A 17,503-nucleotide genomic window follows, 5' to 3' on the forward strand; every position below is an offset into this window, starting at 1 on the left:
GCAAGAGGCACTGCAGTATGTACTGGCATTGTACTGCAGCCAATTTAAATCTCTCTGCATTAAAATAAAGCGAGTATTAATGCACGTGCAAAGCTGGGCTCATGTTTCCCACAATACTGGTTTACCTGGGAGACTCACGGAAAGATTTTTCTACATGCATTTGTCTGCCCTGATGTGTTTTATCATGGGCAATCTCCCTTCTGGATAGTGGGAAGGGCTTCTCAAGCTGTCTCTTGGGCTTGGTTTACTTTATTTAATCAGAGAGGCTCTCAGGACCGATTCCTGTTTGGGGTTGAGAACTATGCGGATAAGCTTTCAAGCCAGATGAGAATGCAGCTGCTGGACTTTGTGAGGCCTAAAGGGCTAGAAAACATGATTAAATTTCACAGTAACAAGAAAAAATGGAGCAAAAATCAAGAGTGTAAAGCATTCGGGGGGGAAAAAAAATCCTGCATCAGGCTTCCAAGCTGCTCAACATCAGATCAAAAGCTGGAGTTACACAGGTTTGAGGCACTGCCGTCCAAAGCGTCTCCAGATCTTGTGAATCAAAACAAAATTTTCTTCCCTAAATACAATGAAGATGAGTCTGATTCTCATCTCACTTCAGACATGCTGAAGATCTCAAAATGGGAGTCTTCCTCTGGCCTTTAAATTGAGTTCCCCTGTTAATGGTCACTTCTTAGTTTCCTTTCTTATTTGCACCTGTAGCTATGCTCAATGCACTTGACATGACAAGGCAACGCGTTTGCACTGAGAGATCTCAGTCCACATGCGCTGCACTGGTGCTCAGTTTGATCCAAACCTGCTAACGACGGCTGTGCGTGACCTACTGATGATGTCTGTAAGAGAGAGGCAGGCTCAGGTCCGGGGCAGTCCTGCCCTTCATGCTGGTACTTACATCCACGCACAGCAAAAACAAAAAATGCTGTCAAAATAAATATTTCATGTATCTCTACAGCCTTTCGGCTGAGCCTCTCTGGGTATATCCATACTAGTGTTTTAGTTTAGATGAGGAAGGTGCTTTTGAAGTGAACTTCCTGATTCACTTCCAGCCCTTCAGTTCACACTGTGGAGCACACAAACCAGATTCCTTCTAGGTTAAATTCAACTGAAAGCTGCACCCCGGGCATGCACACAGTGCACTCCAGCTGCTAACTCCATTCAGTCTGTGGGACCAGAGCAGAGCTGGTCTAAAGTAACCTCGCCAAAATGTATACAGCCTTGCTGTCAGGTCCTGGGCACCAAATGTTTCTCTTTAAAGAGCTGCTCCTATTCCACAGTACTCCCTGCTAAAGTAGCGTAACCTTTTAGCACCTTCCAAAAGCCTGACAGAAATAGGTCAGCTTACATCCGATCTGCATTGATCAACAACGTCCATGCAGGTCAGAATCTGTGTTCACTGCTGGCACCAAAACTCAAGGAACACTAGCAAACTCTGTCCTAGTTAAGGAGAGAGAAATGAATGAACAGCAAGATCTGAAACATCTAGTAACTCTTTTATACAGCCTAGCACAGGGTCCAGTCCATGACATAGTTTGTAGGAGCAGTAAGCAACACGAATGAATAAATAACAATGACCTTAACCTTTTGTTTGCCCTGATCACACAAAGTGTGTGTTTTCCCCTATTTTACTTACACACACATGTATGTGTAATTCATGCTCATTAAGGAAACAGAACTTGGCTCCTCTCACATCATTTGCTTCCACTTTACAAGTTAAGAAGGACATAAAAACTTTCAGAATGCTTCTATTAACCAGACAGGAATGTAAGGAGAGATACAAGTCTCCAGGGAAAAAAGACCTAGTCCCTGTCTGGAAGAGCTGCCATTCCAAAACAAGTCTCAGTGCTGAGGACTGCATATGAAATTAAAATAACTGCAAAGAAAATGTAACCAAGTAGTTATGAATCCAGGAATCAGGACGGGAAGAGAATTTGCACTCTGAGAAAGTAAAAGCCACTGCAGTGAATTCTGACACTTTTCTGACGTTAGAAAGGGTGGGAAAGTTCCTCCTTGTAACTAAGAGCCAGATGCTGGCAAATCCACTGCGGATTAGAAGTTTAGAAGAAACATGTGGAGTGAGATGGTCGAATATGGGACAGGTTTCTCAAACATACGCTCGCATACTCGGGCTCTCCCTGCGGTGGTTCGTCAGTTGGATTAGCTAACACATGATCAAAACACAGTTTGGGAGAGATTTGCATTATATTATGTTACCCCATGTGAGGTTACTGCTGTCCATTCACCAATGCAGGTACTTGCACCTGGTTTTTAAAATTCAAAGCCCCATGATACAGCGAGTACCAGCAAAGCAGCCAAGGGTGTTTCACGGTGATGGCACGGACCCTTTATTCTCGATCTTACGAGCTTGATCTTTGGTCTGTACCAGCAAAACCAGTCGTGATCCAGACCCTGCTTTCAGCACCAGCAGGGCCAGGCTACCTAAAGGGAGCTTTTTTGGCTTCCCACTCCCTTTCTTGGCCTGTCTTTGTGTTTTCATTCATATCATACAAATACAGTTAGAAGTCTCTGATCTTCCTCCTTGGCCTTCACAGACTCTACTCTTTTCCCTCCAGATTTTTCCTGAGAAGCTTTTTTTTGCTACCACGCTCTCTACGCAAGCCTGCTCCTCCACATCCAGTTAGGGGATGCTGATCCTTTTGTGTTTCAAGGGAAAGAGAAGGATACGCTGGATCCTTTTACAACTAGGTACAGCCGACCAGAAAGGCCCGTGCGTGGGGCATTCTCTAGGCATCTTGCATACTTCAGTCTGCAACGCGCAGGGGCTTGGGAAGGAAGGCAAGTTAATTTTCTGGGCAGTGGACTGTCCCCAGAGCAAGAAAATTAGTTCCTAATTATCCTACAAGTGCCTTGTATGAGAGAACATTGCTGCCTTCAATAAAATTTGATCCTTTCGCCAGCCATGCATCAGATCACCACTTCCGAAGCGAGGACAACAGCACATTCTCCCACCTTTTTGTTTCAAAAATCAGCCACCTGAGATAGAGACTCTCCTGAACTACAGATACAAACAATACCCAGCACAGCGAGATCTCTGCCTTGGCTGCAGCATCACAATAAAACAAATAATAAACAATAACAACAGTAAATACACATGCACCAAGTGCGATGCACAGCTACACGCTTAGCTGTAGTGCTTCCTTACAGAGACTGGTTGGAGGATCCAACCACAAATACACTGAAACCTGCCACAAAGAATTTTATAGGATTTATCTTCCTTTGCAGAGGAAGGGGCATTTCATGGCCCAAACAGGTTGATTCTGCCCCTTATTTATAACCCACAGAAAAAAAGAAGATACATTCCAGCTAATGACGTTAGCAATTCTTTCCCTTCCCCTGCCTTAAAGGTGGCTCAGGCCTTTATGCTTATAAATCATTTTATTGGTAGTTGAAATATAGAGGCTAGAGCATCCAACTGTAATGCGAGGCGCACTTCAAAGGGAACCTGCTTTCATTTCACAACAGTTAAGGTTTTATCAGCCACTAAAGATTCCCCCTGCCAGAGGATCCTGTTACACCATATTAAGCCCAGGGTGAAGGCTACAGCTGTTAAAACCAAACCATGGTGGGAAGAAGAGGAGGAAGAGGAGGAAGTTTTGAAGCTGCTGGTCCGTCTGCAGAGACATCGCTCTGGAGGCTGCTGCGATGGGCTTCGGCAGAATTGCATGGCTGGACTTTTCTACTGGGACAAACTTGGTTGACACTTGGGAAAAGGGCTGTTCAGAGAACCCAACAGCCACTAAACTGGCACAGCAGAAACCTGCTTCTTCTTCAAAAGACAAAGTTCTTAGTGATCACTGGTCTGGGCATGGCAGAGGGATCCTGCACTGTGAAAATTTGCTGCCTTCCAAGGGCAAGCAACAGTTTGTACCTGCTAAAACCACCTTCCAAGGACTGCATCGTATAGACAGGAGACTTTACAAGAGCTAATTGCTGTTCTCATAGCTGTGGACCCAGCATCTTGTTTCTCAATTTATTAAATCCAGGGCAGAGCAGAATACTGTCCTGCATTTCACCCATTACAATTACCCAGCTACCGCACCGTCTGCTCACTCTCCAGCTTAGCTGGAGATGTGATGCCTCCATCTGATGCCTCTCTTTGGAGGACTGGACCTTCTCATCCTGCCTTTAACCTCGCTGCAAATCCCGATTCTGCTCCATCTTCCTTGTGCCCTTTTTCAGATCCGAATACCTGAAGTCTTCCCAGAGAAAGGTGTTTATATATAGAGTTAAAAATATTCCCCTGCCTTACAGAAACTGCTCAGCTCTAGTGAGGGGAAGCACAGACATAGGAGCGTCCACCAAGGTTATCACTGGTTCTTATTTAACCTCAGCACCTGCGCCCAGCCCTGCCAGCGGCCTGCCCAAGATGTCCTTGCCTCTTGCTCTCAACCAGCAGAGCAGTGGAGAAGGGCTGTGGAGACAGCTGCCTGCCAGGATGGGGCTGGACTGAATTATCCCCGCAGCCGCTGAGATATGGGTCAGCTCCCACAATTTGTCAGACAAGGAGAGGAAAGGAAGGTCAAAAAGAGCCTCCTGTGGGAAAGAAAGCCTGTTGTGTTCCTGCTCGGCCTAATCAGGACTTGATGTTGGAGAAAGATGGATGGGATAAGTGAGTTCATAAATGAAAACAGGGATAGAAGAGCCAAGTCGTGCCCCGACTCCTCAGCAGAATGGAAGAGATGCAACATGTGTTTGTTTTCACAAGCCCAAGAGCTTGCAGAAACCAGGTGGAAAAGCAGCACACAGTCACTTATGGCTAAAGCACACAAAAAAAACTCCACCAAAATCAGAGAAGGAGCCTCCCCAGCAGCAACTGCTTGCGTGGAGGCAGCTTTGCCAGATCAGGTCCCTAAAGGCCTCCTGAGAAGCAGGGCAGCTCTCCACAGTGCCTTGCTTTGTCCACACTAGTTGCAAACGCTGCAGATGCTGGGCCTTCTGGCAGGATCGTGCAGGAGGCTTTTAGGGAGGGCGAGAGAGCAGCTCTAGCAGCAACAGTGGTGAGACACCAAGAGTAGTTATTGCTCCATTTGAATGTCCTCTTTCAGATGCTGCTGAGAGTCAGCTCCCCCGACAAAAGCGGTGAGATGTTTCAGTGAGATGGGGTCCAGTAAGTCCCTACAACAGCTTAGCGATGGTTATGCTTCCTCTGCCAGGTGCTGAGGAAAGCAAAAACCAGACATCAGAGACATGCAAGCATCATTGGGGCTACGGAGATAATTCCTTACAGAACAAGGAAACAGCCCATGACTGTGCACAGATTTTAAGCACGTAGATTTTACCTGTACATGTAGGGATATGGCTGTATCTACCCACATTTTGGGTCAATGCTTAAAATACTGAGCCTCTGTCACTTGTGAGTGATACAGTTAAGATAAATGTTAAACAAGGTTAGTAGAGCAGAACAAATGATTCTTCACAAATGAGATTATCCAATGAATTTAGCCTATATTTCTCTTAGCACATCCCAGCTCCTGAAGGTGTTAGCTATTTATAACTACCTACTGAGGAGTTTAAACACAGTTTCTGGTACGTGGATGTTCTTGCCAACTACTTTAACAAGCCGTTGTTAGCAGTGAAATATTCGATGTATGACACTGGTTATTTTACTCTTTCTAATCTTTGGTTGGCAATCTGGAAAAAAAAAGATATTCCAAGAAGAAAATAAGGTAGGCAGAAAAAAAGAAATGCATTTTTTCCTGCAGCAGTGCACTTGCTCACATACCTATAGTCAACAATCTGAAAATTAATCACGTCACAACCACTTACTCTACCAACGGTCCATCTCTGACTTTAAATGTTCGTTACAGCATGAACACCTCATAACTACAAATGGATTTCATCCTCCAGACGGGGAAATAAGGGACAGGAGAAATGAAAGAGCTCAGGCCGCTTCTGTAGTGAGACATCCTGCCCGAGTCAGGATTTGAACTCATGGCTCCACAGCTCCAAACCCAACCCTGCCTAGAGATGCAGCTTCACCACTTACTGTAATAAGCAGTATTTTATGTTCAGCAAATAAGAAAAATTAGCACTGTGTGAAACAGCTATTGAATACTGAATTATTGTTTGAAAATACAGTTACTATTTTCCAGCTCTGCATTGATATACTGTGCTTGCTTCTCAGCGATTTCAGTTGTCGGAGAAAATTCTGTTAAATAAATAAAATGAAAAAAAAACCCTCTGGTTTACTTTCCTATTTATTTCTCTATAAATTGTATGTCTGAGGATGAATGGGACTTGTAAAAGCTGAAAGAGCTTCATCATGATGAATTCGCCGCTGTCATAAAGCAGCTGCAAGGCAGTGTGCTTTATGAAGGGCCTTCTCTCCACTTGAATACCTGCTGCTTAGATGGCCCAATCTTCATGGTGTTAAAGCTGCATTTAAACATCCCCAAACAGGCTTTGATGTTCACACCTCACTGAGGTGTATGAGATGTTGGGGAGTAGATTTCCTGCTGCTGTTTGGCTGGAGATGGACTGGGCTTTAACAACAAACCAACAGCACACCGATTTATGCTGTCAAGATTTTCTTTGCAAAAGAAAATGCTACAACCCTTTAAAAATAGCTTAAACACCATGGAAAATGGGTACAAGATTAAAACATCCTGGGAAACCCTGCTCTTAATTCTTATAAAGATTTTTCATTGTCAACCAATCTATTTAATTGGTACCCCAGTAACAAGAAGGCCTCCTCCCTGAACTGGGGAGACTGAGGAACAGCCTCAGGCTTCCTGGCTGCTCAAAGCGATGGCACACTTGCTCACTTTACCTGGCACCCTGGGCAGTGGCTATGCTACAATTAGAAATTCAGTCTAGGGTGTACATGCAAAGTGTATGAAAATCAGTTTGGTTCACCCTTGTTGGGCTGCAAATTTTGTGATAAAAGTTCTTCCCGTAAAACCTCTAGGAGGCCCTATTTGTTTTTAATACAATGGCACAGACACTCTGCTGCTATAAATCAGTGCAACTTCACTGACTTCCATTTAGCCCAGCTGAGGGTGCAGTGTTATGCACTACCATTTCATCCACGAAACTGGGACCTAGTTCATTGCTTTGGCCTCTGGGTCCTCTTTTCTTTGTAAGAAAATAAAATCATTAGCATGTTGTGCAGTGGCTCCCTCTTTCAGCTCAGTGACCACAAGGCTGGCCATTCTGCTCCTCGCTCCAGAACGGACCAAGAACAGCAGAAAGTTTAGTGAGAACAGGACAAACAAGCAGAAGAAAGAACTTCTCTGAAACACAACAAAATTCACAGTTTTATCTAAAATTCAATGCATGTCACATTTTACCGAACTCGAATGGATTCCTCTGCCTCATGAGGTTATCTGCAGCAGCTAGCAAGTTCGAAAGAGCATTTTCTGACATAGGTTACTCCAATTATTTCACACAGATTCTCTGCTGCACAGATACAAAACAAGTTGGTCTTGTCAAATCACGCAGCAAAGCCTGGAGCTTGTATTTATTCCTGCTGACTTCAGCCAATGTTTTGCTAGAAAGACTACAGAATTAGGCTTTTCATTTCCATCCTTAGCAAACTATAATGTACTTAATGGAATAGGTCTGACTCTCTTGGGTAGCTAGGACTACGTCCCCCTTCAGTGGGACATTGCTATTGCCAAGGGTGCTGATTACTGTATTTCTACTAAAAATATCAAAAGTCTTGATCCTTTTCTAAGCAAATCTTTGGATATGGACATAGGATGTGCTGCAACTTTAAGAGATGATCTTTGGCTTTGGCAAAAGTCAGATAGAAAAAGACTTGCCACTAAAGCTTGGAAACCTGAAAATTTACTCCACTTTTTTTGTATTCAGTTTTGATGAGACTAATAGATGGATTTGAGGCTCATTTAGAGCATATTAGCTGGGGCAAGCGCACTATGGCTTACTCTTTTCTTTAACCCAGTTTCATTTCTGTTTCTAATCCAGTCTGGAGAGACGTGAAAAAACAGCAGCAAGGCAGCGAGACATCAAGCACAGAGGTAGTGAACGAACAGAAAGCGATGCTACGAGGCTGTAACCAGCCTCCCCCTCTCTCTCCTCAGCAGCATCCTCATGCGGTGAGGTCCCCGTGAGACACGAGGGGGAAACATCTGGACCTTGCTCGTCACCGCAGCTGCATTCAGCCCTGAGCTACGCAGTGCAGAGTCCTTGCTGGCTTTACCCAGTGGAGCTGCTGCTTTAAAGCCAGCTGGAGGAGCAGGCGACCCTCAGCCCTCACCCGGGAGCCGGGTCTCGCTTGGCATCGCGCCGCGGGTCTCGCCGTGCCTGGGCACACGCGGAGGCAGCGCCACCGAGGTTCTCACGGACCGGCTGCCGCGGTGCCAGGGGCTGTTCTCACCCCGGGTCGTCTATCCGGACGCTCCAGCGTGTGAGCGCGCCGCTGGCCTGATGCCGTGGCAAACGAGCCTGCCGAGCCAGCCTCTGCCAACGAGAGCCCCAGCTCCCCGCTCCTGTGCGCGGCCTCTCAGCGCCCCGGCTCCTGCCAAAAACACAGGGCAGCTGTCGTGCCATAACCTCATCCCAGCCTCTTCACAAGAAATGTAAACTAGTCGGACCCACAGGAAGAAAGAAAACATTCTCAGCTGACCTTTAAGAGAGGGATTGCCTTAGAAGAGCCAGTTTGGAAACGTCTCAAAGAGTTTTGGAATCAAAACATCAGGCAAACAACATTAGACTCGAGCAGCTTAGCATGACTCCAATTAACGCTCAGAGCCGGGGAGACCTGCTCATCCCCACACCACCCCGCCACACGATCCCTCATTTCCAAAAAGCGCCACCTTAAAACCTGGAATAAACCATTGACCAGAATGAAACCTGGCAACATAGCCCCGGGGCCCCACTAGCACACCACTGAGATGCTTAAGAAGTTGCTGGGAAATTCATTTAGTTGCCTGGAACCAGACTTCAGAGAGCTACTGGGAAACGGGAAACTGGTGGTTTCCAGCTCCTTCACCCTGAAAACCGAATTACTTTGTGAAAAATTTCAGACAAATCTGAATGGGATTTTTTTTCCCTGGCGCTTGCCCTAGCATTTCTGAGCTGCTACAGCACAATCCAGAATATAGCTGCTTGTTTACTACAGGTTGAAACTGTGTCATAAAATACATATTACATGAGTGCCCTCAACACGCACCGAGATTTCAGAGACAGAACTGCTCTGAGCCTTTTTATTAAATGAAACAGCCATTTTCTCCCAGGCAGAAATCACAACAGTATCAATCATAAAACTGATCAATAAAGCATTGGGTTGCGACTCCTTCTCTCCAGTTTAATTTTGTTATTGAAATAAGAGTTTCTCAGTGCATGGAATTTCCTGAGGATTAATAACAGAAATCAGCATCGCAACGCACCCACCCCTTCTTGCCTCTTATTTATTTCCAGAAAGTACTCGCTGCCCGAACCAGAGGAATTTGGATCGACATACTTGCCTGTGGTATGCCTGCTTGCACCCAGCTGCCTGTGGTATGACCATCTGAATCACTCGCAGGTGATGCTGAGGAGCAAAAGCTGCCATCTATTTTTTGGGAACACTTCTGGGAGGTTTCTGGGAAAGCTTTTTGAGATAATACTTTTGGAACCCATCAAATCTGACTCACAACAGCGCAAGGATGAGCAGAGATGGGCTGCTTGCGTGGGCACTTATGCACCGGGGTGTATGCGGGAAAGATTTTCAGTGCACAGATCTCTAAGTGACTCGGGATTGTAGGGCTGATCTGAGGACCATTTGGGCATAAGCTCTGCTTTGTTTCATCTTACATGTTGATACTGTTCAACTCAAGCTAGCACTGAGACCCTTTTGTAACTAGTCTTAAAAGTACAACACATCTGCCTAGATAAATCTACAAATGCTGCTGTTTAAGGGATGCGCTAGGTCCAGCTCACTAGACCCGTGGCTGAGGTAGCCAGGGTCTATTTTGACACTGACACCAGTGTTGTCTTGAGAAGTCATTTCTAGACCTAGGCAGGAATTTCTGACAAAACTGACTTCCTACTGAAGAATGCTGCATTGACAAAGCTGATACTGCTCGTGAGAAAACGGCAGTTCTGATAAAATTTCCCTTCTCTAGAAATGCCAGGGAGAAGTTCCCAAACTATCACAGCATCCCATTTAGGGGTTTTTTTTTTTTTTTTTTTTTTTTTTTTTTTTTAGATAGACAAAAAGTTTGACAGGTCAGATAACTGCAAAAACTGAGGTAAAACCCCAAATACCCTGAAGACCAAAAGCAGGACTTCCATTGAATTTTCTAAGTGAATTGCTCAGCTGCTAATTTAACTATTCCTTGTAAAAAAAAGTTTCAAAATTTGTGTCCAAACTGGAGAGGGATTTTCTTTTCTAAAATCTTGAAAATTCTCGCAGAACAATACCACCATTTCTTGCAGCATTTTAGTCGCTTTCTCCTCTCTGTCTCTCAGCTCTTTTGTAGCATGGGATTCTAGCACATAAGTATGTAGCACGTATGATATAGATCCAAGCAAAAGAGGGTCATCAACTTGGCATGACAAGAAGCAAGCTTACTTCTCCTATCATACTATGTCTATAGCTATGACACAACAGAGGTGCTGGAAATGAGTGAGAATTTATGGCTATTTTATTTGCAGCTTCAGAATCCCTGAAGTCTGAATTTGTTGTAATCTGAAGCATGATACAAGGACTCCCTAGCCATGGATGTAGGGTCAGGAGGCACATTAAACGATTTGTCTGCAGATTATATTAGTTTACACATAGCCACAGTCCTAAATATCCAGATCTGATACTGTCCTTGAACCACAAAGGCAGACATCTAATTCCCAGAGTTCACAAATTCTTACTTGCAATTACATTTGGCCACAGAATTGCATGCCAATTTCTTCCCAGTGCTGAGGTTAACTGTTGAAAAAACAGGGTGCAAGTTCACCATTTTGGCTTCGTAAAACTAGACCCGAAATCGTTCCTCCAGCTTCCAAGCTGGTGTCAGCTTAGTGCTTCCTACCCTGGTGAGCATCAGTTGCCCTGACCGGTACGTACTAAGGCCTCTCACTGAGCAGTATTACCCTGCTGAAGCAGGGTGTCTGATGTACTACCACGACAAACTCCCCCAGCCTGCAACACAAATCTGTGAACACTCAGCACTCAGCAGCTTGTTTTCTGGAAAGGTGGAAACGAGAGCTTGCTGTTGGGCGAGAATTTGTTCTATAAGGGGCAATTAGTGTGGATAGAGGAGTCAAGACATTGCCGCGCCTAAGTCAGTGGGGATTTCCCACTGGTGGCTTCCCTGGGCACGGATCTGGCGCTGTGATTCTGCTCCTGTGGAAATCCACAGCGGTGTTGTCCCTCCCCACACCGAGTTTTGGGTTAACCTTTGAACGATGGGTACCTTTGGGTGCGTCAAAGTCCGAATGCCGGAATCCTGCATCTCAGCCACGCAGACACTACAGTGACCTCGCAAAAATACTGCTCGCCCTCCAGCCATCTCCCTAGCAGATGAGAAACTGGAGCTTCAAACTGGGTCCCCCCCATCCCCTCTTGTTGCTCAGCTTGTGAATTTTATTAGCTGTCAACGTGTCAAACTTCCACTTATCCGGACAGCTGAGTGACCGGCCGGACTCCAAGGCCTGCCAATAAAGTTTAACAGAGCTATCGGCTTTTCACATTGAGGAGATTATGGTATGGGGATTCTTCGGCTCCAGGCAGAATGAATGCGAGTTGGGTTAGCTCACCTTCCCCGTGGTAAAGCAAATAGAGATGAGGGGGAGAAAGCAGCAAACTGACAGCCTGGTCTTTTGTTCGGTGCTGGTACAGCGATCAACTCAACAGGATTCCAGTGCAGGGATGGGGTTTACATATAGTACAGTAATAAAGCCCGTGAGCAACATCAGGGCTCCGATTCAGAGCCTTTGCATTTGATCTAGGAATTGTCCAGCCCTGGTCACGCAGCAGACAGGAGACACTGAGCTCCAGAAGATGGAGGAAGCAGTGAACAAGCACTGAAGAGCAGTGAAGGCTAGTCTTGGGTCTCTTTTGCAACTATAGGTCACAAGATATTTTCCACACCTTTTTCTCCCCCTACCCATCCCCCTTTTATCTGTTAACAAAATAAGCTTTTGGGGACAAAGCTTGTCTCCAAGTAGATGTTTGCATGGCCCTTAGCACCCAGATACCCCAGTCTCAGCTGGCCCTGCTGATACTAGAGCTATCTTTAATCCAAAATCTCTCTTCTGGCCTTACAAACTCTTTTGAGATAGGAATAAGATTATAAGGTGGTAGGAGATTCCCTGCCTGGGGGTGTGCATGTGTGTGTGTGCGCACACATGTGCGTGTGTGTGTGGCTTTTTTTCCTTCACAAGAGCTTGATTGACTAATGTTTGCAGGTCCCGAGAGCCAGTAAAAGATCTGCTCTGATATCCAGAAAATTTTACAAGGGGCGGCAGGCTTAAAAGTGGTGGGAAGAAGCTGAGTCTGCCAGGATGTCGGAATGAGAAAGCCATCAGGAATGTGCCTCGGAGAACAGCTGCTACTAGAGCCCTGGCAGGAACCTCCACGCAAGCTGCCTGGGAGCAAATAGAGGGATTCGGAGATCACAGCTTGAGAGGAGGGAAAGGGTCCCTTTATTTATTTATTTAGCTTTTCCTTTCTCTGCTTTCACCTCCCTCCCTTCTCCCAGCCTTGTCACAGTGAGGTCAGACTGCCTCGGAAAAGAGAGCCCCTGCCTCTGGTTCTGCACTCCCTGGTACTTCAGGCTCTTCCCTTCCTCCCCAACATGCCCTTATCACTGCTCAGGCAGCACAGGTTTCTCTTACATCATAAGGAGGTGTTACTCAAACTCTGTTCTCCCTTGAAATGCTTTTTAAGTCATCTTTCAACAGCAACATCTCTATTTTCCCCATGAGCATCTTTATGCCCATCTATGTAAGCAAGAACAATTAGAAGCTGCATATGCAAAACAGAAGTGGGGGTATTCACACATTCCAACTTTTAGTTTAATCACCTAAACTAACCAATGTCAAGAGAAAGCTGGAGGGAGAAGAAAAGGAACCTGCTGCAGTGCTACGACTGGCTTAACACCTCTTGGGGAAAGAGGGCTAGTGGGAAACATCCTTAACCAGGGCACAGCTCAGGTGCACGTGGGAAACGTCCATTCCCAGACAGCTTGGCAAGCAGCCCAACCTTTTGGGCTTTTGGTTTGAGTGAGCACATCAAGCTCATTCTCCTGCACATTGCAGAACAAGAAAAAGCCTGCTTTGCTTCCGAGGGGCTACTTAATTGACCGCTTCCTTGCCACAAGCCTGAGTACTTGTTTCCCTCCTCTCTCTGTCCCTGCAGTTCAACTCTAGGCTGCGTGCCCGGAGACCCCTGTACTTAGCCTGAAACCTAATAGCGCTGGCCACACGGAGGACGGACTGCTGGGGTCTCCATTTCACTTCTTTAACCCAGCACAATCCCCAGGCCCTCCCCCTTTCTTTCCCTTTCCCCAAGGGACTCTATTATACCCCCCGATCTGTTCACACTCCTTATCCCTCTGCGTGTTTGCACACACTGCTGACCCAGCCTTTATCTGGAAGACATAAGGGTCTCTGTGTGGAGTTCCCACAAGGGCTATTAATCGTGTAGATGTCAGAGTCCCCCTGCTCCAAACCCTCCCTTCCTGCTCCTCCCCTCTTCTTCCCTCCCCCCGCCCTTTCTGTACTCTCTGGAGATTGGGGGAAAAAAAGTTTTATGAAAATTCACACACACAACTTGCAAACTTTGCAAAATATGATCCGCTCCCCTGGGCAAAGCTGGTAAATGGTACGATTTCTCCTGAAACACCAAATACAAACACGCACACACACTGCTTCCTCTTAGGCAAATGGAGGAATTTCCTCAAACAGAACACAGAGCTAAATACCTTGCCTAGCTAGCGACAGCTTGGCTCCAGATCCCCACCCGGAGGGAAATCTTCCAGCGGGTGCCTCTGTAACGGGCCAAAGCAACGCGGCACATCTACAAATCCATGGCAACAAGAGGAATCTGCAGAACTGGACTGGCACAACTGCCCATACGTATCAGACCCTCGAGGATGCAGTTCCAGAGAAGAAGTACACGCACATTATCACCTTTCCACACTCTCATCCCCAGCAGTAGCACCTCCTTCCCCACAGTAAACACACTCAGAGGCTGCGCCATGAGGCTGACTCGCCACTCATTCGCTCTCGCCCCTACCTGCACACGGGCCTCGGTGAGCTTGGTTCTCTGAGCTAGCTCCTCCCGTGTGTAGATGTCCGGGTAGTGGGTCCTCTCGAAGGCCTTCTCCAACTCCTCTAGCTGCTCAGCAGTGAAAGTGGTTCGGCTGCGGCGCTGCTTGCGCTTCAGAGGCAGGTCCGGTTCAGATTCAACGTCAGAGCCTTCGTCCAGCCTGTTACCTGGAGTGGGGTGGGAAAGAAACGGGAAGTGAGGCTTGTTTGGTTTAAAAGCCATAGGGAAAAAGGCTCTTGAAGGAGCTAAGTAACCCGGTGAAGTAATCTCAATCCTACACTGACTGTATCCGTCAGAACAAACACTCCAACCACAGTACATCTACCAGATTTCTTTTGCTGCTTTTTATTTTTATTTTTTTTTGCATTGTGAAAAGACAATCTAACAAAATCAGGACAGTTTGCAGGAAAGGGATGATTCAACAAGGTCCACTGTTCAACATGTTATAGTGGAAAAAAAAAAATCTCACAACTGCTGACTTCTCCTATTTCAAGAAATTTCCATTTTTGGTTTGAAATGACTTTGTGCTTGTAAGTGTCAGACAATTGAAAATTAGACATTGAAAAGATGTACAAATTTAAATGAGCACATAAAAATGTCAAGACAAGATGCTTTAACTTGGGCATGCTAATTTCCTCCTATGTTTCTGAAGTATCAATGTTTGAGTTATCAGTTTTTAGTCACCTTGGGAAGAAAAGAAAGAACTATTAGTAATTTTTATAGCTAGGGAAAACATCTGCTCAGCTTCACCTCTGGCTTGGGCTGCCCACAGCATACAATTCCTCTTCTCCCCAACTCTTACTTCCCAAATGTCAGCAGTTTTGCAGAAGGCCAGACTCCAACAGCATTAAGATGCCATGGATGTCCTCTGCCAAGGCCTAATTGGGCACCTACTTCCTCTGCCTTTCCCTCTTCCCTGCCTTCAACACCCTGGACCACAACTGTCCCTTCCACATGCCCTTTGCTTCCTTCCCCCTCCACAGCCAGCATGAAAAAGGACGATGCTATAGCTTTTGTTCGAGCAGTATTAAGTTGGACTTGCTGACAGTTTGCTTGCAGGGTGCAGGAGCTGCTATCAAACAACAAACCACTGGTTCACAGAAGCAAAGAAGGAAGAACACAATACATGCAGCCTTTCAGCTATGTGAGTGATCAGGCCTCTATCTTTTTCCTTCTCTCTCGTGAAGATAGGAGACTCATTAAGTACGTACTTGTTATTTACACAAAGCTTGATTACTACCTTTCAGAATAACTGCACATGCATCAGACAGGGGGACAGAATCTGCTTAAACACAGCACTCAGAATTTTGTTTCTTTCAGATAAATCTTTACTCACTTATGGTCAGAAGCAGGACTTACATATGCTCATCTTTAAGATAAACTCTCTAAAGTTAGCCATATTGCTTCACAGTTCTCTTTTTGTTCAGCTCCTATGTGAAAGCCTGAACTTGCAACCAAAATCTGCCTTTTTTTCCCTTCAGAGCTGAAAATGGCAGCTGTGACTTCCCCAACAGCTGCTGAAGAGCAGCAGCAGCCTGAGGAGTATGCGGCAAATCTCCCATCGGAGCTCACTTGTTCATACCGAGGAGGTCACAAAATGCCATCGCATTCAGCTTGGTGCAACGCAAAATGTTTTTATGCCTTGGATCTTCACAGGGAGGACGCAGCGTCAGAACCGAGCTGCTAACTGCAGTCGTGGTGGAGTCCAACTCTGCTGCACTGGAATGGATGGCTTCTTTAGGGGCCAAAGAAATCACCTCCGGAGGTTTTCCTTTGCTTCTAATTCCAGCAGTGGCTTGCCAAGGCACTGGGTCTTCACACACTAATCTTCTCAGATAAAGAGCCATTTATTTCTCACTGGTGACTTCAGTGGACCAGCATCTGTCCCACATTAAGAGTTTTATTATCCTGTCCATAGGAGAAATTTGGTACTACACTAGCTTTCTGGTTACTTGCATTTTCAGTGGAAGGTCTGGGGTAAAAAGAACATCTGTACTCTGGAATAACAGCCTTGCACATCTGGGTCCCAGATGATTGGGGCCAGGTAGAAGCACATCTGGACTCTGGAATACTCTACTGTGCAAAAGCACATCTGGAGGCCTATAGCATACAGCTCATTAAGTTAATCGCTTAAGTCACTGGCTATTATTGGTTTAATTAGTATCTTTTTTGGAAATACCTGACATGAAAAAATGAGGAGAGGTGAGTTTAGGTCTAGAATGAGAGAGGTCCAGCATGAGGAGGGGAAGGAAAATACACTAAATTAAAGTGCTTTTTATCTCTGCAGCAGAACATATTTCTGCATAGTTAATACACGCACTTAAGTAGCAACTTTCAGTCTCCTTTCAGCCTGTGAGTTCAGCACAGGAATTGTCATTTGCCACACGTGTCATGCCTAGTGCAACAAAGCCCCGGCCTGGCTGCCGAGCATTATTGTGACAGCAACGTCAAAATGACTTTTTAAAACCTAGCTCTCCTGCCCACTTGACAGTAATGCTATGACATCTCCTGCAACTCGGCTGCTCGCTTGGGGTAACTGCCTGCACAGCAAGGCTGCAACCCAGCATCTCCCCAGGTGAGGAAGAACAAGTCCAGGGAGGAGCAGTAACAGGTTTCATCTCCCTCACCTCACTCTGCTCTTTTTTTCTTTGCTGCTGTGTCCCAAACAGCTCCAGACTGGCATTATCTCCATTTCACAACTGGGAGAAGCGTGGCAGGGGTGGCAGAAGCGACCCGCCCACGGTCACCCTGTGAGTCAGGGGCAAAGCTGGGAAAAGAAACCACAACTCCTCGTGCCAAGTACGAGGCTTGAACAACACGACTACAAAGATGAAACCAAGAGAGCAGGAAAAATCCCAGGGCATGTCTGGAACCAGCTGGTCTCAGTACGATGCAGCTGCTGCTGTCAGACACAGATTTATTAAATAATACAGACGGGCTTTTGGCTGAGACTGATGGCAGTATGAGCCTATTATCTAATGTGGCCTCCAGTATCAGGGGACAGTGCCTGCCTGGAGATGGACTCGATCTAACAGGTCTTCTCCATTCCTGAGCAGTGGAAACCTGCCAGACGAACCACTGCTACACTCTAAGTTTCTGTACAATGAAAAGTTTTACAAAGCCACAGAAATAACTTAAGGAAATCCCCTCTCTAGGCAAGTCCAGGGCTTTTCATACAAGACACTTTATTACCACATGCCCCTGTGGACACAATCTGATGAGCAAGAGCAGAAGGATGCAAGACGAGCTGGTTTCGCAGCACTGGGA

At 46.0% G+C, this 17,503-nt stretch overlaps 1 protein-coding gene across 4 annotated transcripts in view; it reads right to left on the minus strand.

Annotated features, from left to right (window-relative positions):
• Positions 1 to 17,503, minus strand: part of PAX7 (paired box 7) — a 107,061-nt gene that overhangs the window by 43,354 nt on the left and 46,204 nt on the right. For all 4 annotated transcript variants that reach the window (XM_064497119.1, XM_064497117.1, XM_064497118.1 and 1 more), the window contains exon 5: positions 14,204 to 14,403. In XM_064497119.1, coding sequence (XP_064353189.1) covers positions 14,204 to 14,403 — 200 coding nt within the window. The remainder of the gene's footprint in view (positions 1 to 14,203; positions 14,404 to 17,503) is intronic.

This window comes from Dromaius novaehollandiae, chromosome 24, assembly GCF_036370855.1.
Source record: "Dromaius novaehollandiae isolate bDroNov1 chromosome 24, bDroNov1.hap1, whole genome shotgun sequence".
NCBI classification, from domain to species: Eukaryota; Metazoa; Chordata; class Aves; order Casuariiformes; family Dromaiidae; genus Dromaius; species Dromaius novaehollandiae.